This window comes from Emydura macquarii, unplaced genomic scaffold, assembly GCF_026122565.2.
Source record: "Emydura macquarii macquarii isolate MOO-44397 ecotype Brisbane River unplaced genomic scaffold, CSIRO-AGI_Emac_v2 contig_1390, whole genome shotgun sequence".
In the NCBI taxonomy this organism is placed as follows: domain Eukaryota; kingdom Metazoa; phylum Chordata; order Testudines; family Chelidae; genus Emydura; species Emydura macquarii.
Genome location: NW_027131527.1, coordinates 3,691,604 through 3,718,946, shown reverse-complemented (window position 1 = coordinate 3,718,946; position 27,343 = coordinate 3,691,604). Strand labels below are relative to the sequence as shown.

The window sequence follows — 27,343 nt, the reverse complement described above, 5'->3', positions numbered from 1 at the left end:
TCTAAAAAGACTGGGATGTAATCCAACATGAAGGAACTAAACATGCATGTATTTTATACAAATATGTTACAGAACTATATTAAATCTGATTTAATCAAGGACACTTTGAGCTATTTCAGAATCCTTAGCTTTATCAATAGCACTTAATAATTCTGTTTTCTTCCAATTTGTGTTTCTGTGCATCTCAGAATTCTAAATTATTCCCAAAGAGAAATGCAATTTTTTTCATTTTTCATGGTCATTGTTCTTATTTCAGACTGAACTCAAAATAAATTAAAATAAAATAACTTCTTAGTTTTGTCATGTAAAAAATTTGAATTCCAGATTCAACTAGAGTTTTTTTAACGAACCTCTTTTGCCATTTTTAGGGAAACGATAATATTATATAGTTTTCTGGTTTAAGGAACGTTTGTAGGCATGACTCAAAACCAATTGTAAATTACCTATATTCAGTTGACAAGCGCTTAGTCTTTATTATAATGGATATGTAATACATCCTGATATTGTGAAAAAAACCTCCTAAAGCTTATTCTCCATGGGCCTGGCCCTGCAGTCCTCATTCTGGCAGTTTCAAGTCTTGCCTGAGCCAGGATTGCAAGATTCAGCCTAAAATATTCTGTAAATACTCTCCGTAAGAACATGTATTCTTCTTTGAGAGCTTGCACATGTCCACTCCGATACATATGCGTGTGTGTGTGCCTGGAGCACAGATGCCAGAATTTTTTCCCTCAGTAGTATGCGTCAGGTCGGGTCTCAATGGACTTTGTCTTCTTTGTATTTTGTACATAGTTCTCGGTGTTTGTTGTTAATAGTTAGTTAGTTCAGACAGTTTTCTGTCTCAGCCGCCAGACTTCTTGCTTCTGAGCGATCCACGTACCAGTTGTCTGAAATGCTTGGATGAAGCTCATATTGGAGACTGCTCAAAATTTGCAGACTTTAAACCCCATACCAAAAAGGACCGGGAGGCTAGGCTGAAGTCCCTACTAACAGAAGCATCATTGAGACCCTCCTCAGAGCCATGCCATTTGGACTCAGCACCATATACCTTAGTGTCAGTGAGGAGTGCTCCTTCCCTGGTCTGGGAGTTTTGGCACCGCTCACCATCCCCAGTACCAAAGAAGAAACAGAGGAAGCTGCTGTCCGAGAGGATATTCTCTGACCCCAACAATGGCCAGACATGGAGACCGTAGCGGAGTGCAACCTAAGTCAGGCCATTCCTCAGCTCAGACAGCCCAGTTGATGCTGTTGACTCCGGCCCCTACGTGGGTTCTGTTGAGTCTGGTATTGGACAAACTGTTGGCACTGGAAGTGCCAGTGCTATTGTGATGCCATCCACACTGGTGGCTTTCGCTGTGGCCAGAGACTTGCTCTCACTGTCAGTACCAGCATCACCGGCAGTTCAAGAGTCAGTGGTGTTGGTGCTGACAGACAGAAGGAAGCATGTGGCCACCAGTTACTGTTTGGTACTGGAGCCCTTAGTGCCGTCTAAAGTGAAACGGGTCATGTTGGCCTAGTCCTGGGCTCTCCCACCCCAGCAAAGGTTGCCAGCACTAGTGGGAACTACTCCGCCATGGTCGCCATTCATCCTCAGAGTCGGAGGTGGCATCGTACTCCGCCTGTTCCAGGAGTCGACCCTGGCATGTCTCAAGTCGACACTGCCTGGTGGTGGACCCAAATACCATCGGATGGTTGGTCTCCTGAGCCTGGTCATTGGCCGGCACCCATGCAGTGGCCATTTCCCCCAATGCAGAGACCAACCTGTGGGCATTTCCTCCCAATGCAGAGACCTCAGTCAAGGTGCTCCTATTTGGTCACCTCTGAAGGAAGAGTTCTGCCACTATTGCAGGCAGTGCCCAGTCCCGTAGCAAGGCCAGTGCTGAGTACCAGCAGTCTGTGCTGTGGAACCTGTGCAGTGGCAAAGGTGAGGAGGAGTGACTTCTGCCAGTACAGGACTCCTCTCCTGAAGAAGCTGAGGCAGGAGCAGGTGGGTCGCCCTCCCACAGTGACTATAAAGGCCACCAGGAGCTGCTTAAAAGTGTGGCCCAAAATCTGGGTTTACAGGTGAAGATGGTTAAGGAGTCCTCCCACTCCTTGGTGGACATCCTGACCTCAGCGGGCCTGGCTGTACCTCTCAATGAGACCATCATGAACCCCATAAAAGCCCTGTGGGATTCCCTTGCGTTCCTACATCTCACAGCCAGGGAGGCTGAAAAGAAGTACTTCATCCTGGCTCAAGGACATGAGTTCCTGTTTACCCATCCTCCCCCAGGATTTCTGGTGGTCTCAGCAGACCTTGAGTGAGAGTGGCAGGTGTTGGCTGGGGCAACCCCCAAAACAAAAGATTTGAAAAAGTTGGACCCATTTGGGAGAAAGGTCTCCTTGACTGGAGGCCTGCAGCTCAGGAGTGCTAATGAGCAAGTGCTCCTGAGCAGATATGACTTCAACACATGGGACTCCATGCTGAAGTTTAAGGACTTGCTATCTCAAGAGACCAGGCTGGAGTTTTCATCACTGGTTGAGGAAGTGAAGGCTGTAGGAAGAGCTTCCCTGCAAGCAGCCCTGGATACAGTGGATTCAGCAGCCAAATCCATGACCTCCACAGTGGTCATGCATAGGAGTTCCTGGCTCTAATCCTCATACCTCCTGCAGTAGGTCCAGCAAACTCTCCAGGACCTTCCCTTTGAGGGCACTTTCCTCTTCTCAGAGAAAACAGATGCCAAGCTCCATGGCCTGAAAGATTCTAGAGCAATCCTTAAGTCTCTGGGTTTGTACATCCCAGTGACTTCTAGAAAGCACTTTAGGCCCCAGCAGTCCTCCCAGTACTTTACTCAGGCAGCCCAGCAGGACTCTCAGAGGAAGAATAGCTGGGGCTTAGGACAGGTATGCCATCCTCCTCATTGTCAATGCTTGCCCCTCCCAGACGTGGTAGATTCTAAGCAGGCATTTTGATGGGCTGCTCAAGGACACCATACCAGTCAGTCTCTGGATCTGGTTTCCCTTTTATTTGTGGACCATTTCCTACTTCCTCCAGACTTGGTCCCGTGTTACTATGGACCATTTGGTACTGAGCATGGTAGAAGTGGGATATACCCTTCAGTTCATTTCTACCCCTCCGACTCACCCGATTACCCTGTCCCTCTTCAGGGTCCCCTCTCAGGAGCAACTTTTGGTCCAGGAGGTGCAGTCGTTGCTACAGTGGGAGCTGTGGAAGAGGTTCCATAGAATGTAAAGGGTTAGGGGGTTCTACTCTCATTCCTAATCCTGAACGCCAAAGGGAGTCTCAGACCTATCCTAGACCTGCACCAGCTCAACAGTTACTTCAAGAAGCTGAAGTTTTGCATGGTCTCATTGGCTTCCATCATACCCTCTGTGGATCCAGGATACTGGTATGGTACCCTTGATTTGAGAGACGCCTATTTTCACATTTTGATCTTTCAGGGACACAAAGTTCCTTGTTTTTTGGTGAGCCAAATGCACTACCAATTTGCTGTTCTCCTGTTCAGCTTGTTGGCAGCCCCAAAAGAGTTTATGATGTACATGACAGTCATAGCGGCCTTCTTGAGGAGGTGGGAAGTGCAAGTGTACTTCTCCCTGGGTGATTGGCTGGTCAGAGGCCAGACCAGGGCTTAAGTAGAGTTCAGCATTCTCCTCATTCAGTCAACTTTTTGGGACCTAGTCCTACTGATAAATGCACAGAAATCCACCCTCACTCCAGTACAGAGAATAGAGTTTATCGGAGCTCTGCTCGACTCTGTCCAGGCCAGGGTCTTTGTCCCAGCGGGGAGTTTCCAGGCAATCACAGGGCTTAGAATGCGCTTCAAAGATCACCTCCTTACAACAGCCAGGAGTTGCTTAAGGTTCTTCGGTTACATAGTCTCATGTGCTTAGGTAATGCAGTACGCAAGTCTAAGCCTTAAATCCCTCCAGGCGTGACTGGCCTCGATGTACTTGCCAAATCACCACCATCTGGATTTGGTCCTCACAGTACCTCTCCTAGTTCTTGCCTCTTCTGAGTGGACCCACTGGCAATTTGCATGGGCATCCTGTTCTCACAGCCCCAGCCAATGCTGTCACTGGTCTCAGATGCATCAGCACTGGGCTGGGGCACTCACCTGGGGCCCCACAAAACTCAAGACCTTTGGACTCCAGAAGAGTTTTCTCTGCACATCAACATCAGAGAACACAGGGCAGTCTGCCTGGCTTGTCAGGTGTTCCTGCCCCATATTGCTGGCAAAAAACTGTTTGGTCCTCACAGATAACACGGCAGCCATGTTCTATTTCAACAGGCAAAGAGGAGCTTGCTTTTCCCCCCCGTGTCAGGAAGCAGTTCAGTTCTGGGAGTTTTGTATAGCCCACTTGATTCACTCGAGGCCTCTTACCTGCCAGGAACTCAAAACAAGCTGGCAGTCACTTCAGCAGATCCTTCTCCAATCACCACAAGTGGTCCCTTCACCCAGACATTGCAAAGCTCATTTTCCAGCAGTGGGGGACTTTCCAGGTAGACCTGTTTGTGACAACAGGAAGTGTCTCCAGTTTTGCTCCTTTCAGGGTCACAACCCGGGTCCCTCACGGACGCCTTTCTTTTCCTGTGGACAGGTCACCTGTATTATACATTCCCTCCTATTTCACTTGTGCACAAAGTCCTGTTGAAGATCAAGAGGGACCAAGTACGGGTCATTCTAATTGCTCCGGCGTTGCCCTGCCAACATTGGTTCACCACCCTCCTGGACCTCTCTGTGGTATCCCTGATCCCACTCCCTCTACATCCAGACCTGATCTCTCAGGACCACAGTTGTGTGCTCCATGTGAACCTCGGCTCCCTCCACCAGACAGCCTGGAAGCTACGTGGCTGAACCCTGGAGAACTAGCCTGCTCCAAGCAAGTCCTTGATGTCCTGTTAGGAAGCAGAAAGCCCACCACCCAGGCCTCATACCTTTCAAAATGGAAGTGGTTCCTCTATCTGGTCATCCCAGTGAGATGTTTCACCTCTGCAGTTGTTGCTGCTGTTCATTCTAGAGTACTTGCTGTACCGGAAATATCAGGGCCTACCTGTTTCATTGATTAAAGTTCACGTGGCTGCTATCTCAGCTTTTCATCCTTGGGTGGACAGCTGATCCATCTTTTCAATCAATATGTCTATCTATTTCCTCAAGGGCCTAGAGAGGTTGTACCCCCCCAGGTGCAAGAACTTGTAGTCCCATGGGATCTCAATCTGGTCTGATCAAGACTTACCAGCCTCCCATTCAAGCCTCTGGGAGGTGGTCTTTTTAGTGGCCATTATTTTGTCCAAAAGTGTCTCGGAGAACCATGCTCTCACTTCGGAGCTGCCATATACTGTGTTCTTTAAGGATAAAGTGCAGTTATGTACTCACCCTCCTTTCCTTCTGAAGGTGGTCTCCCAGTTTCATAGCAATCACGCAATCTTCCTGTCTGTTTTCTATCCCATACCTTATGCGAATAAGGAGATGCAGAGACTCCACTCGTTGGATGTTAGGCATGCGCTAGCTTTGTACATAGAAAGGACCAGACTGTTCCAGAAATCCACCCAGCAGTTTATAGCATTTGCAGAGAGGATGAAAGGTCTCCTCGTCTTGGCTCAGAGAATTTCATCATGGATCACAGTGTGTATCCACATATATGACAAACTGGTGCGCGTTCCACCCCCGTATCTTAACTGCTCATTCCTTGAGGGTACAAGCTTCTTCAATGGCGTTTCTAGCACAGGCTCCTATTCAGGACATTGTAGAGCAGCGACTTGGTCATTGGTGCACACATTTTTTTCCTCACTATGCCATCACTCAGCAGGTCAGGGATGATGTCAGATTTGGCCAAGCTGTGTTGCACTCAGCATGTCTGTGAACTCTGAGCCCACCACCTATACAACTGCTTGAGAGTCACCTGCATTGGAATAGACATGTGCAAGCACTCCAAGAAGATAAAATGGTTACTAACCTTTCTGTAACTGTTGTTCTTTGAGATGTATTGTACATGTCCATTCCAAAACCTGCCCTCCTACTCCTCTGATTGGAGTTGGCCAGAAAGAAGGAACTTAGGGAACGTGGGGTCTGCAAGGCCCTTTATACCGGCGCTAGGGACATGCAGCACCAGAGGGCGACAGAGCTGACCCAACGGATACCACTGAGGGAAAAGTTTCCGGTGTCTGTGTTCGGGGCATGTGCACACCTGCATAGGAATGGACATGTGCAACACATCTCAAAGAACAACAGTTACAGAAAAGTTAGTAACCATGTTTTATACTTGCCAATATGCGTAAACAGCCATCAGAGCCCCAAAAGAAACATGCTGATTTACTGGATGAAATATGTTCCTTTTAAATGGTATACTTATAAACTGTTAACTAATAGGCTGTTTTGTTTATAACCTTCTCATTTCTCTCTCACACTGGAGTAAATGAAGAAACCATTGTATGATTGGATCCATACCAATAGATTCATTCTAGTGTGAAGCCACGCTAAGTGGGAAGCAAATCAGGGCCCAATTTTTTTTTAAATACAGCAGGACTTGTGACAACTGCTAATATGGAAGATGGGGATAGGGAGGGAGAATGCATCATGGAGACCAGAATAAATTAAGGTCCTAAACCTTATGACTGTGCTGTCTTCCATGGAAGTCAGTGTAGTAGATTTGTAAGGGTTTGGGTGTCTGCCCATGAAGGTTGCAGGATTGGGGCTTTGGTCTTGATGGATCATTTGTATTCCTTGTGGGCATCCTTAAATATAATCAAACAAATTCATTTATGATATAAATCCACTGCCTTTATTGGAGTTAGACCTGGGATGCACGTGGCCCACATCTGTCTATCTGGAATAGAAAACTTATAATCTTTTCATGGATATGGGGAGGAGAAATGTGTGTTATAACTTTAACATAGTCTGCATAGTCTATATTGAGGTGATAATCAGTGAGCTTTATTCAAAGTGCTAATGTTTTATGTATCTCCTTGTGCTTCCTTTTATTGATCTTTTCTTTTCTTTTTTTCTCAATCCTTTTTCCACTAATTTATGATACTAACATTTCTCGGTTGTGCACGTCCCAATTCTCCATAATGATGGATTCCATACAATGCGTTTTGTGGGGTTTGACCATATGGCTTTCAGTGAATCTCCACTGGCGTAAGTAGATCCATATTTCCAAATAGCAAAGCACAATGAAAGAGGTGCAGTGTGTGTGTGTGTGCTTTCATAGTTCTGGATTTTAGAAGCATTTTATTATATATTGGCACTTCATACAAAATGATGCAAAGTCCTGCAGTACAAATCAGAAAGCTTTAAAATTGCCATTGAAATGGTCTCATGGTTACAAAGTTTCACTGTTGAGCATGTGAAGTGCTGGTAACTTTACAGATGGCAATTAAATGAGATCTGTCAAGTACAGTTCAGAACCAAGAATTTGCTATATTGGATCAGACCACTGGTATATCGTGTCCCTCCTCTATAAGGCCTATTCCCAATGCTGCACAAAAAGGAAAGATTGCCCCTTCCAGAAAATCCAGAAAAATCCAGAAAAAGATAAGACAAAAAAATTCCACTAAGTGTAGATGGAAATGGGAATTCAGTGTGTTTTCTAATGGGAGAAAAAATGTTATTACTTATTTAAATATTCTTTAGTGTTAAAGAATTCTGACATGGGCACTCTGAATAATGGTAAAGGCACAAATGATGAACACTAGAATAAAAGTAAATATAGTGGTTTAATGGGAAAGGAAACAAAAGGAAATAAACATATCTAGATAAAAGCCAAGAGTCAACTCTTCTGTTGTTTTACAGAAGACATAGCATTGGTGAATTTTTTTTCCATTTTACGTATTACATTTTAAAGGATGTTTAGAAATGAAATAGTTACTGACATTTATCTTTGGGTGTCAGGCAGTTTTAGTGATCTGTTCCTCTTTGAGATATGCCCATGAAATAGTCCTCCTCTGTGACCTTAAATAGAAAGCTAATCTGGAAGCTACACTATATGAACTAGTGTTGAAGCATTTCCTTTGTCTTTGGGGGGTGATTTCTGAGGGCTTGTCTACACAGCAAGGCAAAGTGCTCTACAGAGGATATTTTATAAAGCGTTCCACCATGTTATGCTCTAACTGCCCTGTATAAACCCTGCTTGTGTGCTCTAAAAGGTACCTAGTTTGTGTTAACATAATCCTATTTCAAGCCTATGTTAATACAAACTAGGTACCTTTTAGGTTGCATCTACACTACCAATTAGGCATGGTAGTTCCCTGCTCTCATGCACTAGTTTTCATCAAATAGTGGAACCATGTTAATATGGGCAACAGCAGCAAAGGCACAGTTTAGCTGTGCTGAATACAAACCCACCTGAAACCAGTGGGTATGTACTCTGCATGGCTAAGATGTACCTCCACTGCCGCTACTCGTACTAGCATGGCTACACTGCTGTTTATTCTTTGCTAGCTCAATGAGAGAGTAAGAGTATATGTATATGAGCAGGGGACACACACCCCTAACTCATATTGTAGATGTAGCCTTAGGCTATGTCTGCCCTGCAATTAGACATCCTTGGCTAGCCTGTACCAGGTCACTCAGGTTAAGGGGTGGTTTCATTGTGATGTACACATTCGAGCTTTGGCTGCAGCCTGAGCTCTGGGACCCTCCCACCTTGAAGGTCCTAGATCCTGGGTTGCAACCAGAGCCTGAATGTCTACACAGCAATTAAACAGTCCCACCAGCCCAAGCCCCATGAGCCTGAGTCAGCTGGCATGGGCCAGCTGCAGGTTTTTAATTGCAGTGTGGACATAGCCTGAGAGCACTCCAGCAACACTACACGAGGCATGTAGGTGCTTTACAAATTGCACCCATATAGAGCACATTACCATGCTATGTAGACAACCTCTCAGTCTAATATTCAAGTGAGAGCTGGACTTCATCCAGATCAGAGTAGTGTTTCTATCCTATGAATTCCCAGACTCACCTCTTCAAATGTGTTTGGCTCAGTGCTACAGCCTGTTGGCACAGCTTTCTTTTTATCAACTTCCTAACTTCTTACATAGTGAATGTTAGGTTCTGCCCAGTAGATTATATGTTGTGCTTTTAAATGTAGACATTAAAGCAAGCCTTCTACTCTTCTCTCTTATCAGACCATCTCAAAAGTAAAGGTCTGACCAGTGATTGGACTACAGTCATTTGATCATACCATTGGCTTGATCCTTCAGGGTGCTGCTTGTGCTTTTTATGATATGCTGACTATTCTGAACTCCATCTTACTACAGTGGAGTTGAGGATATTCATCACCCTCCTTGCTCAAGCTTAGAATAAGCATTTTGCTGCTAAATATGAAAATAACTGTATAAGCAGTAGTCTTATATAGTTAGCCAAATTCTCTACTGACCTAACTCCTTTAGTTCTCCTTTAGATTCAGTTCTCTGCAGAGAATTTGGCCCCATGTATGTAAAAGAGTAAGAAGATGCAGACTTCAGATCTCAAGAGTGTAGATTCAGTTTGAGAAATAATACAATGGGCGATTTCTGTTACGTGAAGTCCTTGAAGCACTGCGTACATTTTTGTAGCAATGAATAAAAAAAAAACGTAGTCGTGTCTGGGGCCAATTTCTGATCTAGTCATTTCAGTCAATGATATTCAAGCTGGGGTAAGTGAGGTCAGCATCAGGCCCATGTTGTTTGAAGTAAGAAAATCATCCAAACATACTGGATCAATTTATTTCTACTGCAATTATTCAAACCCTCATGCCAGGACTTAAAGGTTGCAGAATGAGAATGTCCTGTCTTTGTGCCCTTTTTTCATCATTCCTGTCATATTGTAATTCATTATACTATACCAAGAACCAAGAGTCGGTGCTCATAAGATCATGTACTCATGTGTTTCATGTACATTTCAGTTAAACCTTTTTCAAAAGTCATTAAACATTTTTGGCCAAATTCAGTCCAGATGTAAGCAGGTGTAGTTTTAGTGACTTCAGCAGAGCTGCACCCAGCTAAAACCAGCAGTTGAAATTAACCCTTTGAGTGTGTAAATTGAATTAAGCAACCTAAACAGACTCCAGATTTTCTTTATAAAGAACAAAAATGGTTGGCTGCTTTACAATTTCTGATAAGTCATTCATGATTTCTGTAATCGCTTTTGTTACTAATTGGAATCAAGGTGCCATCCATTCAGTACTTACTTATATGGATCGAATATCCTCCTTTGTAGAAATTCAACTGTATTTTTACATCGAGGGCTAAATCCTAAAGCCCTTATTTAGCTTTTACTCAACCTTTTGTTATCTGAGTAAGAACTGAGTTAAAATTAAGAAAAGACTTCAGAATGTGGTCCGTTTGTTGAACCATAGCTTATAATGAATAGAAAGTCATAGACACTTTACTCCTTATTCAAAGAGGTTTGATTGTCTATAGATCTTATTTTGTTGCAAATTAATTTTGCTGTGAATGCATGCTAATGATGTGAACAAAAGTATAATTTTCTATTCAATCTAGAAAAATGTCCTAAATTACTTGAGTATTTTGTGTGTGCGCGCGCGCATGCGCGCACACACACACACACAAGGAAAACAAATTTTAAAATGAAGAAAGGGCATAGTAGTGACTATGTCTTTGTTTTATTTCCAATATCAAGTTTTCTGGAAGAGTCAGGTGCCCCATCTAAACTTACGAAAAGACTATAACCAGCCACAGTGTTGCTCTGTTTTCTACACTGCCATTCCTACTGGTTCATATATCCCAATAGTTGTTTGTGGCATAATTATGATTCCAACAAAGATAAAGGCCTGTTGTATTAAAGTAATAATATATTATGCTCAACTAGATAACCTAGTTTTACTTAGAGTGAGACACTTCATTCAGTGAGAAAAGGTTAATTCACCTATTTCCTGTCTTTATTGTCTGCCATAAAGATATTAATATAACCTGGTACATTCTGAAATCTCTGACCCAATCTCTATAGCTACACAGCCGCATCTGAGCTAATGGACATTTCTCCATTCTCTCTCTCTCTCTCTCTCTCTCTCTCTCTCTCTCTCTCTCTGTGTGTGTGTGTGTGTGTGTGTGTGTGTGTGTGTGTGTGTGTGTGTGTGTGTGTGTGTGTGTGTGTGTGTGTGTGTGTGTGTGTGTGTGTGTGTGTGTGTGTGTGTGTGTGTGTGTGTGTGTGTGTAAATCCATCACAATACTAGAACAAAGCAGTGTAGGGTAGGATTTAGCAAAATGAACCTGGCTATCTGTCCATGACCCAAATACTAGTGCTGCCACAATAACGCATCGTTGAATTAGCATTACTATCCATCCACTGGGTTTATTATCCAGTATCCATCGTCCTGCAGCTGTGAAATTTGCCATCAAACACAGCACAGTTTTAAGCTCCAGTAGAATCAAAATATAAGTCTGGGGATATAAAGTTTATCAACTATTAGCCGGTAATAGGCAGCCAGTCATCTATTACAGTAAAAAGCAAAAGATACTGCTAGGCAGGCTGATGCTATCCCTCCCCTATCTTCCCTCAAGGGAGACAGGGATGAGGGAGGGATACAGCTTTAGTTTACAGCTGAGGCCACACAAGAACTCTGCTGGTGGAGACTACTGAGGGAAGGCCCAGACTCAGTGCTCCCTGGCAAGATGAGCTAGTCCCCCAGTGTTCCTCACTTGTCACCACTTAGATACCATGGTGATGGAAACTATAGAAAGACACAAGTTAGAAAGAGAAAGTGAGGATACAGCTTCTTTCTGTTCCTGCACTCTTCCAACTGGTCAGACTTTCCATCTCACCTCTGAGCCCTGTGGCGGGGTTTATCTTGGTAGACGCCATCTTATGGGCTTAATCTAATTTATGGTCCAACAGTGAAAAATTGTCCATTTTGTTAAGAATGTTCCCCTTTTGTGTAAAAAGTGCAAAAGAATAGGAAATGTAAGCTTAGTGTGCTGCTTCCTAGCATCCTCTTGGATCCCCAGGAAAGACAGAAGGTAGCACATGTTGGGAGAGGGGAAAGGAACAACTGCAAATACCCCCTTTAGAGAGGGGTCTATAGAGGATGATATGCACTATAATGCTCTTTCAGACTTGCCTATATATGGAATAAGAGTCATGGCATATTTAAGTACAGTGTTCTGTACAGTATTCTGTCACGAAACACACACATCCCCATGCCATTTGCAGATGCAAATCCATTGAGACATCATATATTATGCTATGCTGAAGGAGAATGTCTGCCAGTAAAGTACTACTGCTCAGCGTGCCAATAGTTGACGGTGCTTTTTCCTGTGGCAAATTATATTATTGGTTGCACAGTCTCATATTAGTTATTTTGGCTTTTCCCTGACACTTCTCACATTTTCAAACCTCACTCCCATTTTTGCTTTTCTGTGGGTCTTCTCTAGAGAATCATATCTTGCCAAGTAGGAAGTTTAGGCAACTGCCCGGGCTTTATAGGAAGGTTTTGTAGCATGTGGCTGCTGTGATTCCCTTCTGTGTACAGCAGGGAGCTCATTGGACCTTATGGCTCTTACTTTTTAAAAGAGCTGTTTCTCAATTTTCATGCAGTCAAGCATGCCACTTCCAAAGCTCTGTAAGGCATAGATCATTCGGTTACAATGTAGTTACAATAAATCACTCACATCAAAAATAATCTTGTATTTAGAGTCATGGAGCCAAGTATGACGTGACTGTGCAAATCACCATCAGTGTATGTGTCTGCAGCTCTATTAATATTGAATTTAAGTGCACACTATGCAAAAGTTATTTTTGTGGGAAAAAAACTATTAAATGGCCATGTCTACTTCCAACTTGCATCATAAATCAAATTAGAGGTTAACTGAATTGGTGTTATAGGGTGTCTCATGAAAATTTGTAGTTTGGGCTCTAGGAATGCAAAACTGAATGGTTCTTTCTAGACAGTTTGTGGAAGGTCATTAGAGAGATCATAAAACACTATGTATAGTTTAATAATGAAGGTTTGAAATATGAAATAACTAGAGAAGTATCTGAGCCTCCACAGTTCGAATCCAGATTTTCCTAATGTTCTGAAGTGTTTGAATTCAGAGTTTTGGTACCAGCCTATCTCTGGAAAGAATTAAAAAACCTGTACTAAATTAACTTTTTATAATCAAAATAGATTTTCTCCTTTGTAACCTTAAATTGGTCCAGTTCCAGAACTGCAGTAATAGACTCTGTTGTCGAGTAATTAGCTCCACAACATGAGGCACTCACTAAGCAAAATTATAGAGGAAAGAATACTCAGCTAGTCCAGTACTCTTGACTCATTGACTATCCTTTATTTTTTTATACTGATGTATTACTGCCATAATCTTGTGTTGGCATAGGGATCATGAACAGACCTTTCTTACTACTTCCCTTGTCTAGAAGGCAAACATATTGATTTGAATAGTAATAATAATAGGTAATGTTAAAGACAGAGTTAGCTGAAATGTTCTTGATTCACATGTTTTTGATCTATTGTAGTTTGTTTATTTCTTGGGAAAATGGGTATTTTCCAAAAGAGTGTTTTTGGTTTTTGTTGTTGTTGTTTGTTTTGGAGGAGCAACTGCAACATGAGGGGGAGAGGGGGAGCAAACCCAGCGTGTGCTGTTTTATAATGCACCCTTTTCTGCATTGCAGTAGCCTTCCTGTTAAAGATCCTCACATAGACAGTGCCTCTCCAGTGTATCAGGCTGTGCTTAAAACTCAGAACAAGGCTGAGGATGAGCTTGACGACTGGACTCGCCGTTCTGCCAATCTTCAGTCCAAGTCTTTCCGCATCCTCGCCCAGATGACAGGAACGGAGTACAGTAAGTCAAGCAGTGAAGCCCCAAATTTATTTTAGATTAATTTTATTTTTCTTTCCGCTTTCATACACTAGCTGTTGAATCTCAACAATGACTCACTTCCTGCAGTAAATATCCCCAGTGTGGGTTAACATCACAGAGCTCTGAATCTAATTCAAAGGGGAATTAGCAAACCTAAATGCTAATTGTCACATTGTTTTCTATAAAGGAAACCTTTTTATCATCCATGAGTCCTATTCTTATTTTTTGTGGTGAGTGCTGCTAATAATCATTAACTAAACAAGATCCTAGTGTATCTTGGGCTAGTATAGGCAGTATAGTATAGTATAGGATCCTTCCCAACAAACTAATATAATTGGTGTAATTAAGCAGGAATTCTCACTTCCCAGGGGGCTAAGTTTACAAAACTGCTAATTCATTTGAAAGGCAGTGATCATTTTAGCATGTGTTGCAATATACTTTTACGCAATGGGCATCCTGAAAACAGAAAATGGAACCTCATTTGCACTGTACCTGTGATTTCTAGCAGCCATGCTACCTAGACACTAGATCCTCGACCAAATGACAGAGCTTCTGTGTTTATTGCCCGTGGAATTCTTTTTCTGACCATCAGGCACCAACTTCACATTTTACTCCTAATATGGATAGCAGAAGTATGGGGTGCTTCATGACTACCCTTATTCCATCATTGGGAGGCAGGCACCATTTACTCAGTCCCTCACTCCCCCCCCCCTCCATGTACTCTACGTGTGATGCTGCCCCTTTCCTAGGCTCTTTCCAAAGGAATGGAGGGCCCACTCTGTCCTTGTGTATAGCCAAGACTAAATGTGAATCAGCTGCTAGTAGATGGCTGAGAAAGTAGTACAGTTGCAGCCTCTGTCCCACTCTCTAAGCCAAGAAATGCCACTAAAGCCAGAATTGCTCCTATTCTGTATTGCTGTGTGACCTATTGGTAGAAAGTTGCCGTGCTCATCCTCTTAGATTGTATTTTCTCTGATGCTTTTCTGGTAACCTGTGGTTGAATTGTGGGCCTCATCTGTTAGGCTTTTTTAATTTAATCATTTTCTCATCTGCAGTGCAAGACCCGGATGAAGAAGCCCTGAGGAGATCAAGGTAGGCAACTAGCAGCAGGCATTATGGCCCTCTTCTTTCTGATAACCAATACCTAAAGCTCTAAAATGGCATTAATATGAAAATACAAAACTAGATTTTTTGTCTTAAATATTCTAACACATTTACTCAAAGATCACTAAAATCAAAATGCTGTTGGCTTAGAAATCGGCAATATGTGCTTGATTGAAAGGGTAACAATGTGCCAAATAGTTAGGTGTGATAACTGTACAAAATCCTGGAGTGAGTATTCAATCCTGCAAGCTCTTTGCACATGGAATTCCCATTGACTTCACTGGGAGTGCTGTGTGTGCTGGGCTCATAGAACCAGACCCTATGTGACTGCATTCAATTCTGTAACTGGATGAAAATATATGATGTTGTGGTAGTGTTGAAATTTAATGAGCAATTTATTTGGATGATCCTGTGATTGGCATTTGATTCAGCTGATATGATATGGTAAAGTAGTTGTTTCCAACTATATATATGGAATAATCATCACCTGAGTATGTTTTATGTGAAACAGAAAAAAAAAAAAGGATTCTTTTCTTAGATAATGCAAGTATGAGGATACAGGACTGCTTTTGCTACTGGAGAAAAGTACATATCCATTTTCAAATGTTCTGCCAGTAAGGATTTTACACATTCATAGTCTCATAAATTATAAGGCTGTTCTGATGATCTAGTCTGACTTCTGCATACTACAAGCCAAAGATTTTACCCAGAGATTTCTGCATCTAGTTCAGCAACTTGTGATTGTATTAAAGCAGTGTTTCTTAACCTTTTTTATACAAGGGACCAGCTTGCTGTCTTCCTAAATTGCGTCAGGGAGATCTCTGGGACCAGTGCCAGTTCATGGACTGGTCATTTAACAAATACTGAACTAGCGCATCTGGGGTTTTAGCCTGGTCTATTCTATATACGTATTCCACATCCCTATCTTGCCAAAGATATTTTAAGCAACTTGTTTGGTTTGTGATATGTCTGATATTCTGCCCACCCGATGTTTAAATTGTGTTGTTATAAAATGGCTTCTATGCAAGGTTTTGGACTTTTGATCCCTCTGCACCTTAGTGTACGTTATAAATATGGGTCGATGAGCAAAACACCTACCTTTCCACTTATAATATGAAAATACAAATCCAAGGGATATATTCTCAACTGTATGTATGTTCCATCCAGGCAGGGATTGTTGTTTGCCAGAAGCTGGGAATGGGTGACAGGATGGATCACTTGGTGATTACCTGTTATGTTCATTCCCTCTGAAACACCTGGCATTGGCCACTGTTGGATGACAGGATATTGGGCTAGGTGGACCATTGGTCTGACCTAGTTTAGCCCTTTTTTTATTCTTATGTTCTTAGGTTCCACTACAGTTCATGAAAGTTGCATAGCTAGATGCTTCCACATCAGTTTAAGATTATGCCACCCTTGTACTAAATTCTGTCCTCAAATGTGTAAACAGAATTCCTGTTGATTTTATTGTGCATTATAGGTCTCAGTTCAGCAAGTGTGTACTGAAGTCCTGTTAACTTCAGTGGAACTTAAAGAAAATACTGCAGTATCCAAAGAGACACTATGCATAGGAAGGACCTTCACTAAAACTAAATTTTGCCTGCTGATGCAAGTGCCTGGTTCCCATGCATGCATTTGGGGACAGAATTTAGCCCTTCAAGAGTTTAGCTAAATAGAAGATGGATTTAGAAAGGCCTGGGTGTTGAAAATAACCCTTGGAATTGGATAGATTTTAAAAAGAAAAATGGGTTAGTAACACATAAATGCCTGTAGTGTAAATTGCACATATTTATTTGATGTAATTTAAAGTATATGAGATTATCCTTTGTGAATTTTATGTTGCCAGCGTTGTGCACTTTTGATGTATCATTATGCATTATCTTTTTTAATAACAAGTATTAAGGATACTGAATATACTCAGTCACTGGGGAGCATTATCCATAGACTTTTAAAGGTGCTATTGTGCTTCTTTTATAACTAATGCTGAAGGGAATGTAATTTGGGCAGTTACGCCCACGTTCTTCCTATTTTTCCCCATGCTTCTCTCTGCAACCTGTACCCCTAGATCTGGTTTTGGAAGGCATGGAAGGAGGGAGTGACTTATCCACAGCATGCTCGCCTCTTCTTCCACTCTCTTACCCAGTACAGCAGAAACTCCTCCGCAGGGTCCTAGTTACAAAAGCTCAGAAGGTATGGGTATGCATTAAGCTAAGCTCCACCTCCAAGATCCTAGTAGCATAAATTACTGTAGATAGAGGCATGCAGAATTGTACACTGTCACCCTTTCATGGTCTGAAACCCACCAGTGGGGGTTCCTGTGACAGCCAAAGTCAAGGGGATCCAAAGGAACTACAAATCTTGCAGGAGTCCTTGCCGTTGATGGAAAAGTTTCATGTACACACAAATTAAACTGAAAGAATTCTCATGTAATGGAGAAATCATGGTTAAAATCATGCCAAGAGTAATCTCTTCTCACTCATGCTTTTCCTCTCTTCTCTTTGTTTCAACTTTGTTCAGTGCGAACAATAATAAGGGTTGAGTTACACTTAGTGCAGCTCTGATTTTCATGTCTACTTTTTCTTTTTGAAACTTTCAAAGAAGGAAAACAGAAGTAACTTTCCTGTTTGGGGGACCTTTTTTATTGCATGTTTTCACCCCTATATTTGGTGCCTATCTTCCTGCACATTGGCATTTACTTTGAACAGAGCCCGCAATGTGCAGGAATTTTCAGATGGCAGAATGCCTGTTTCACTTGATAATGAGTGTGTTTTATGGCTCTTTTGTTCAAATTATTCTGGCAGCCAAGCAGACACGTGGCAGTGGGTGAAAGGCCCTTTGAGGTACTTTTGATGTAAGATTACCATTTGTTATGAAAATTTTCCTTTGCATTGTGATTGTTAAGAATGTTTTGTTGAAAATTTGATAAGTAATTTGTCTATCGTCAGTAAAACAGACATCTCTTGAATTAATACCCTTCCGTACATGGAGATAGAGGGTTCCTGTTAAATCCTATTGAAGCTGCACAGCTAACATCCTACACGATGCTTTGAAAAAATACCTGCCCAAAGTTGCAGCATCTCAGCTAAGGGTATTCTGAACAATTTTATTTTATAAGCATAAAGGGGCAGTCCCTTGGGTCTGTTATTTGTATCATCTTATGCTGTTAGAAAATGAAGATTTCAAAAAATTAAAGTGCTTGTCACCATTTACTCAGTGTTTTGTTCAGCTTGAAGAGTGAAACTACCCAGGTCTGTTTATTTTCTGTTTCTCTAGTCAGTTTCACTCTCTGGCTCTCCATTAATACAGTGGTTTTGTGTTTGGGTATCAGCTCTGCAGGAGAAATTAACTTGTTTGTTGTGAAACAAACACATGCACAAATCATGTGAACATTTTAATTTCAATTAAGCTTTGTAAAGTTCTCTTGCCTGCTCCTCCACTCCCCCTATATTTATCTTTTTAACTTATAAAACCTGGGGCCTAACCAGGGGACAGCATCCAGAAAAGGTAAAATCCTGAGAGATGCAGAACACCATCTGTGAGGTGCTGAAGTCATCATCTCCTTTTGAAGATGGTGGGAGTTGAGAATGCTCAGATATTGGAAGGAAGTGATCAACAGCACACAGGATTGTGCCTTTCTGTTGTTCTGTTTTTAACTCAAATGACTGGAGATATTTATTTAAATGCTGATATTTGCAGGATTTTCAGATTCTCTATACCTAATCTGTAACAAAAGCATAAAAGGCATGAAGAATCATTTGCAGCTGATGGTCCTTATGAGACAGTATTTAGGTTGACCTAGATATTACAGGATGGAAAATGTTTGCATTGATTTTGTCTTGTACAAAGTTGACTTTCGCTGCCTGCTCAACTAAAAAAAAAAGCTGAGAGTCTGCTGGCAGGAAAACAATAGGATTATGCTCAGAACTTCTAGCAAAAGCAGCCCTGTCAAACAAAACCAAAACCCAGGAATACAAATTTGTGTTAAATTACAGCTCAAAAATACAAATCCAAACAGCCTTCCTTCACTTCTCTGGAAAAAGGTCACCCAGCCTAGTTTGCATTAATTTAGGAGGTAAATCCAAATAAATTGCTATTGCCCTAGTTATAAAGCAGGGGAGTGGTGGCCACATTCCCTAACCCCTTTCTTTCTTCCTCCTTTCTCTCTCTTTTTCTTTCTTTCTCTCTCTCTTTCTTCATGCCACAGGGAAAGGTTTGAAACGGAACGTAACAGCCCACGCTTTGCCAAATTGCGCAACTGGCATCACGGCCTATCGGCGCAACTCCTTAATGTTAAAAGTTAAAACCCCTTGTGTAACAAACAAATGTGCAAGATATAAAATTACACTAAAGAATTAACTGCTTTACTGAGTTAGAACCTAAGACTATCATATATATATACAGTAAAGACATACCATAGGGGGTTTTCTCTGAGTGCTGCCTTTATTGTTGTCTGTTGCTAGCCTGATATCTTTCTGCTATCACAAAAAAAAAAAAGAAAAGAAAAAGAAAAGTCCTACAAATGATTTTCATTGTAAAATGGATTTCTTTTTTGCCTTCTGATAAAATATAACTTTAAAGTATTGATGTGGGAAAGATGTAGCCATTGTACTTTCTTTAAATACAAAGAAACAAGACAGAAATATTGTCAGATTTTCTTTGGGGGTGGGCGGAGAAGGAGGAATTATACTTTTCCAGAGAGTGTTACTGTTGTAAGAAAATTAAATTGGAGCTAGAGAATTTTAAAGAAAAATTTACTGAGCCTAGCTGAAAGACACTAAATAGATAGTCCTTTTAGTTTTGACAGTTAAAAAATGTTTCAGATAAGACCTTAGATGTGATAAGTTTATTTTGAATGTGCTATATTGTTAAGAGTCACTGCTGGCAACATTGCTTATAGTTTTCCATTTGAAACCAGAATTTGTCTAGGGGAGAAAGATAGAGGTGCAATGTGGGCAGAGGTGTGGCTGCTGTGGGACTATGAAGGAAAGTGGACTAGTTTACATTTTGTTAGAGGTGATTTAGAAGCAAAAAGAAAATATGACACAATTCATGTACTGAGTTTTTAAAAGGATGTTGTACGTTTCAGGCAAAGTGCTGCTCATTCTGTATTGCTCTTGCTTTGTTCCCTCATGTTTTTCCTGTATATAGCAGCATGCTTTATCTGAAATAAAAGGATTTTAAAACTAAAGTAATGATGTGCCTGTTTTACACAAGTACTTTGCTCTGGAAAATAAAGAAAACCTTAAACAACTATCAGAAGGAGAGGATATTTTCTTTCTATAATAGAGAACTTTGTCAATAAACTTTTCCCAATTAGCCATAATTCTTCCAGATCTCAAAATTATATGAATTAGATGGCCTGGTGTATCTTATAAAAGGACAAGAATAGAACTGAGTTACAAAAGAAAATTCTGACTAACAAAATAAAACATATCTTTGTAGATTTTGGAAGGAGAATTATAATAATTGCACAAATTTTTTTGGTAGTCTGCATTCTCTGATGCGTTGCTAATATTGATTGGGTACATACTTGTGCTGGTATTTGGGTCATTGCTGGGGGTTAGGATGAGATAACTTTGTTTCAACAAGTATCTTGCAAACATTACAACAATACTTTTATATTAAAATATATCATCTGAAATCAGGCAGGTCTAAGAGACAGGTTCATAAATAAATATCCTTATTCTCTGCTAATAGTATCAAGAGAGCTCCCATTGCTCTTTCCTATATAGTTAATGCTCTCTTGGTCAATTAAAAAGAATGTAGATTAAATTACAGTGTGTTCCTGGTTTCCATGGAGATAGCTGGTGTTACTATAACAATTCACACCATGAGTCATCAGCAGAGATTGAAGTAAGGACCATCAGCACTAAAGCACAGGTCTCTGCCACTTGCACTGAAGGTTATCTCTGTTGGAACATTATCCAAAGCCTACTGCAGTTTGTCCATTGACTTCTGTGAACTTTGAAGGAGGACTTTAGCCATTAGCAATAGTTGTGGATCAAATACTAAGTCACTGAGTTACATTAAAATTCTTCTTGTACTTTTGCTAGTTTCCAGCCTTCTTATTCTGATATCCTACTTTTCATGACAGAGCTGCATTCTCCAAATCTCCCATCTGTCTTCTGTGCTGTAGCAACACATGTACTGCTGTCTCATTTGGAGAGCTTTACATGGGCTTCCACAACATGGAATAGTTTCAAAAAATCTAACTGTATTAAATATCCTTAGGAAGAGTGCTTAGAGTGTGTGGTAATCAGTTGCTTTTTAAAGTGCCATAACTATTTTTTAAATAATCACCATGGCAGTCCAATTACAAATTAAGCCATAATATAAATGTTTATTAATAATTTTAATTTATGGAAATTCACACCTGTATTTGATTTATTAGTATTGGTGGGTGCCATTAATAATGACAGGGATAATGTCCAGAGTTTAAGTGCTTTACATCTGAACATAATTCCCAGTCTTTATAGATTTTTATATAATCAGAAAAATTAGACTTATAATGTAACACAAAAGTAACTTAAAGAAGAAATTGGTCTTCCTTAGCTCTTCTTAAATGCACATAAGAACTGCTTCATTACCAGAGCCAGATGCAGGGGATGCAACACATGAAACGAGCTAGTGAATCGGGGGGCACTAGAAATAGTTGTTCTCCTCTTCTCTGGAAACATGTAGAAAACATAAACTAAATAAATTCTAAATTTACCAGGCATTTAATTCTTTACTTGTATGTATAAGCTCCTATAAAATTTTGTAGAAAAATGTAACTCCTCAAAAATTTAAAATACAATCCTAGAAATCAGAGATGATAAAGACCTATTACTGAAGATAATCCATCCTCCACTGCTAATGCAAAATTGTTTCTTACAGCACATTTTCTAATGCTTTGTTCAGTCTCATTTTAACAGACCTAAAGGATGGTCATGTTCATGAAACCATTAAGAAACCAAATAAATAAACTTATTTCTGTATCTTTTCTTTTACCAATTTGTTTTTAAAAAGGAAATTTCTTACCAAAAAAATAAAAATCTTCACATCAATTGATGTTAAGATTGTGTCACAAACTATCAAAACCCAAAAAAATCAAGCTAAATATGTTCTATGTCATTAACAGATCTTCGTGTTTTTTCTTGTGACTGGGAATTAGGATTCTACTGTGAAGTGGAGAATTTAGGCCAGGAGTTGCCTTCTTATTCAGTCCCACTGGTAGAGAGAGTAATGAACCAAGAACTGATGAGAATTTGCAGGAAGTACTACTATGAATTCACTAGCCTTGTTTGTGATTAAGGTCAGCTCGGGTGGGCTCCATCATTAACTGATATAAATGTTCTTAGTTCACCATATCTTGCCACTGTATTGCCAGAGCTGTCCTCTATCTTTCTCAACCACAGTACCATATTCAAGAGCCTTTTGTTTTGTCCTAAGATAGCAAGCCTGAGTTAAGGAGAGAGAGCACGGAGAGGTATAACATTAAGAGTAGAGTTTATTTTTCAGGACCCTGTGAGAAGGTCTAACTGTTAGGAGTGACATTTGTGGTTGGCAGATGTATCTGTCTGTCTGTCGGGTATGTTCTGAAACATGATTGTTTTGTTCAGTGGAGGAATGTTAGTGACAATGCAGGAGGGTAGATTCAAAGGGTTGTTTTATAAAGAGCCCCCAACCAAAATAAGAAGAAAAAATGTAGCATGTGGGCAACGATACCATCCCAGCAATCTTGCCAAAAAAAAGCCCAGTGTTTATAAACATTTAATGAAGATACAGCCAAGATGGTGCCACTAGGAAATCAAAACCAAAAGGCTTTCCAGGTAAATCTGCTTGTCTGGTTATGACACAGGGAAATGCTCATTTTCTGCTGTGGTCTAAGCCCGTTTGATCCCAACTAACCTGTTTTCTACATACTCTTGCCTTGCCCTCTACTCAAATGCTCTCTCTCTCTTACCTCTTCCAGTGACTAGACTTGCAGCAGGAATACTGACTGCATGCAGTGCATGCTGGGACATGGCAAGTATGTGTTTGTGAGAAAGCAGACTTAAAAGCCTGACCTCTCATGCTTCCTGCATGAAGGGATGGCAAGAGAGGAGAGGCTCTGGGGCTACTTTCCTTACTTGTCCCTTCTCACCCCCTACCTGCGTGGGTAGGATTTTAAGCTTTTGCTATATAGTGAATCAGTGAAGAGGTCACTTTTTCTAAAACATGGTTTCTCAGGCATTGTGTGTGAGACAAGGGATTATATTTGTTCAGTATAAAGGGATGAGTATGTAGGGACCATTTTAGCACTGCTGGAAATTCAAATAGTTCTGTATTAGAATTGCATCTGAACCCTTCTTGCAAAGACAGCAGAGGTGAGACATTGCTATAGCATACTCACACTTGGGTTCCCACAAGAGATTGATTTGATTTTGGAGCTTCTTTGATACAATATCTTCCACCAGTCTCATGACTGGGACCTGTCACTGTGGTTTCAGGAACTACCTGGGTGTCTTGCACACAATTTTGCTTGTAAATGTGACAAGCTAGAATTTGGTGTGATAACAGCCAGTACTAACTCTATGAATATATTGAATATCTGGCTATGTTGTGCTCTCATTGGTCAGGCACTCAGAACCTCCCTTTCTCAATGTTCTATCACAATCTCCAATCCTAATCTTGAAAACGAATATATCCAAATCCCACTCCCAGTTCTAAGAACCTGTGCCCCACTTGACTGGTAAGAGCTTTTTGACGCACCCAAATCAAGACAAGACCTTTCCTTATTTGCTAAAATCTCCAAATGTTAGAACTTCTGACCCTGCCCAGTTACTAAATCTTCCCATCCATGAATATGCTTTGTAGACTACTGAAATCCTGTGGTGGATCCATGTCTTATTTCACAGAGGATCTCACAAAAACAAAGCCAGCTGTGTAACTAACTTCATCATGCAGGGGATCTAAGTAGAATCAGGAAATAATGAGAACTTTATCAGTTTTATCTCTTGCCATCCCCCTCTCACCCTCTGACACGTAACTTTCAATTACCTAAAAATAGGGAATAACCTTGATTGTTTCTGGTTAATGTGGAAACCTGGTTGATGTCAGAGAAGGAAACTTGACGAAAGCGGGTGGCACCACAAACTGTCTTGCAGTTTTGAGGGAACAATGAATTTAGGGCCGCTTGTTTCCACACCACCCCTTCTGAAAAGATGACATGATCCATGACAATGATGATGAGTATTTGTAATCTGTCCAATTAATATTCATTTAAAATGAAGAATCCAAGTAAGATTAACAAAAAGAGTGAACCCATCCTCAAAACGTAAAGGGGAGCACATGTAAGCCAACAGATCTCAACACAACTGTAGATCCATCATTACTGTCTGTGGATTGAACTTCAGGGGAAAAGAAAATGGTCCCTTCCAGTGTAATATCTGTTCGTCACCTGTCCTTGTCTTTGCATTCTGCTGTTTACCACTGACCCTTCCTGCATGAGCTGTAGTTTTTGTTTCATTTTCATTCATCTCTCAAGTGCAAGTCTTTTGTGTGTGGGTGCATGTATATGTGCTTCCATTATGTTGGTAGCTAATGAAGATCTCACTGTAGCAATACTATATTTCTCTGTGGATTGTCTGCATCCTTGTGTTGTCCTTAGTATAGAACTGCTTCATGCATGTACTAAGTGTTCTATCAGGGATGTCTAATCCAGAAGTTTTTAAACAGTACTCTGTGGACAATTGGTGCTTCACAGAGCAATGGCTAGTAGTGAATGGAGAGCTGGCTGATCACATAGTGTGGGCTCCTCTTCATTACTCCCAGCTGCTAAATTGCATTAAAGATAGCTAAAAATGTACTAAATACTTTCTTAATATTTTTCCATGTAAGTGATTGTGTAGTTGCACAGGAATATCATGCAATCACAAATAGAAGGGAGGAAAAGTAAGAGAATTCACAAGACAATCTGTATATTAAATGTGATCAGTGCTATGAAAGAATTGGAAAACCCCTGCTCTAATCCATACAATTTAGTTTTTGGCTTAGAAATTGGGGAAATTAAAAATTATCTCAGGCAGAGCATTACATTTAGGGCAATATTGAGCAGAGAGAGTATAAAGAACTTTAAAAATAAATGGGCATGAATAAAAAAATTCTAAAGAATTTTTACCCATCACTAAGACTTATTGGAACTGATTTTTTCCCCACTTACACTGCTGTAAATCAGGAGTCAATGAAGTCATGGTGGTGAGAGGGGAATTGGGTCCCATTATGCAGTCTCTAGATTTGAACCTTGTCTCTTGTTCATCTGCAACTAGCTATCACAGATGTAAAACTAAGGTCCTGATCCTGCAATTGGATCCATAATAGCAGATCTCTGTGGCTCGCCCGCGGTTGGAAGTAGCCACTCAAGTGGATCCAGTTGCAGGACTGGGGCCTAATACTTCTTCTGTATCAGATAGGAGGATAAAGAGGAGAGCTATCTGAAATGAATTTGTTTGCTTCTCTGAAATGCATTCTGGGCATATTTCAAACTCCTCCTCTTACTCATACTTTTGCAAGCATGACTGCTTACTAGAGTGACCTGATAAAATATACTGAATTAGTGCTCAGAAATCTGCCTGATAGCAAATGCTTTCAAATATAAATACTTGCCCACAGAATATGTATATATAAATTTAAGGCTGTATCTTACACTTACTATACAATCTCATCTCCTGCAACAATTCCAGATCTTCCACATGGCTGTGTTCTAGCACTACAGCATATTTATGAATGCCACTGAAAACACACGACAGGTAGTTGCTTTTATTTATTTCAGTACTGACTGTTAAGCAAATACAGAATTGTTTGCTATATTCTTAACCTAATATATAGTAATTTTTTCCTCTTCTGTGTTGGCTCTGTCTGCGCTAACCAGGATACCTTCTAAAAGAACAATATTTCCTTAAGGTAGACTTGCAAGCAGACTTATTGGCAGGATAAACTGCAATTAGTTTTAAAGTGGGTTGCTCCATTTTCTTAATTGCAGTGCCTGAGAAAAAGACATTAGCTTTCCTCCTTCCCCCTTTTCTGATCACTAAAGTCATAAACTAAACCAGCATGTTAATCACTGTAACTTTCAGCCTTTTGTCCTCTCCCGTTAACTGTTTTTTCCTTCATGTTTTGTGCTGTCTTTGTTATCAAGTTAATATATAGTTACAGTTACAAAAATACAACTTCAAGAAAATCAGGGATAAACATTTTCCATTCTTTGTGGTTTTGTGCTCATGGTGTCATGGAACAATCCCTACTCAGACATAGGAACGACCAAGTTAGATCAGAAAAGAGGTCCAATCTAGTCTAGTAGTCTGTCCCTGACAGTGCTATGTACCAGATACTTTGGAGGAAGGTACCAGAAACCCTATGGTAGGCAATGATGAAATAACTTGGCCGCAGGGAAAGTTTCTTTCTAACCTCCATTAAATATTCACAGACAATTCTCCTTGTTTTGTTACTTCTGACAAGGAAATCTAACTTGCCTACAAATATATTTATGATAAAATAAAAAAAACTATAAAGGATGAATAAATTATATCAGGGAAAAACATAGGAAATTTAGTAATGACCAGATTTTCAGCAAACTTCTAGCATACTCTGTTTTTCCCTTTATTGACATGGGATTTATGTATATAATGCCCATAATACCCTATGTATCAATGGGAAGATAGAACCTTTAATTGATAGAAATGTAGAACCTGGTAATCCATAAATTGTACTTTTCAGTTGTTTTATCTTCAAAGCAGGCCAGCATGCACCTCAGTCTGTGCTCTGGCAGGTTGGACAGAAGACTAGTTAGTGGTCAATAGAGCAGAGTACTGATAAATGGGGCTAGCTATAGCCCTCTCATCTCACCCCTTTCCCATATTTGTGTTTAGGGTCCAGTCACACAAGGTGCTGTTGAGTATCCTCAATCCCCATTGACTTCAAAGATGAGAGAGGAAAGGTTGATGTTTAAGATACTGTAGTGGGATTCAGGACAGCTTGGTTCAGTTCTTAGCCTTGCCACAGACTTTCTGTGTGACCACAAGCAAGTGACTCAAGACCTAATTTTCAGAGGTGCTGAGCATCGATACCTCTAGTTAGAGTCCATGGGAGATGCAGGTACTCAGCACTTCTGAACATTGGGGTCCTTAATCTATTTCTACCTCAATTTTTGATCTGTTATACAGCAGTAATACTTCCCTACTGCATAGGAATGCTGAGGATAAATTCAGTAATGCTTATGTAGCACTCAGATATTACAGTGATAGCATCCTAAAGTACCTACAGAGAGAAAACACGAAGGCCTCCTAGGAAGCCTTCAGCACCTTGCATGATCATGTATTTATTGTGTATAAGGTGCCCTATCTTTGAGCTTGTGACAATGAGGGGAAAAGCCCTTCAGCTGAATGAATTTAAAATGCCTGGATAAGAAAAAATATTCACTGAATCACATAC

At 40.6% G+C, this 27,343-nt stretch overlaps 1 protein-coding gene across 18 annotated transcripts in view; it reads left to right on the top strand.

Annotated features, from left to right (window-relative positions):
* LDB3 (LIM domain binding 3) overlaps nucleotides 1-27,343 on the top strand; it is a 205,874-nt gene that overhangs the window by 119,077 nt on the left and 59,454 nt on the right. For 14 of the 18 annotated variants that reach the window (XM_067552501.1, XM_067552499.1, XM_067552507.1 and 11 more), the window contains 3 exons: nucleotides 7,119-7,133; nucleotides 13,602-13,771; nucleotides 14,845-14,881. In XM_067552501.1, the coding sequence (XP_067408602.1) occupies nucleotides 7,119-7,133; nucleotides 13,602-13,771; nucleotides 14,845-14,881 (222 nt within the window). Of the gene's footprint in view, nucleotides 1-7,118; nucleotides 7,134-13,601; nucleotides 13,772-14,844; nucleotides 14,882-19,097; nucleotides 20,082-27,343 lie in introns of those variants that run through there. The other 4 variants (XM_067552504.1, XM_067552506.1, XM_067552511.1 and 1 more) reach the window with 2 other exon arrangements.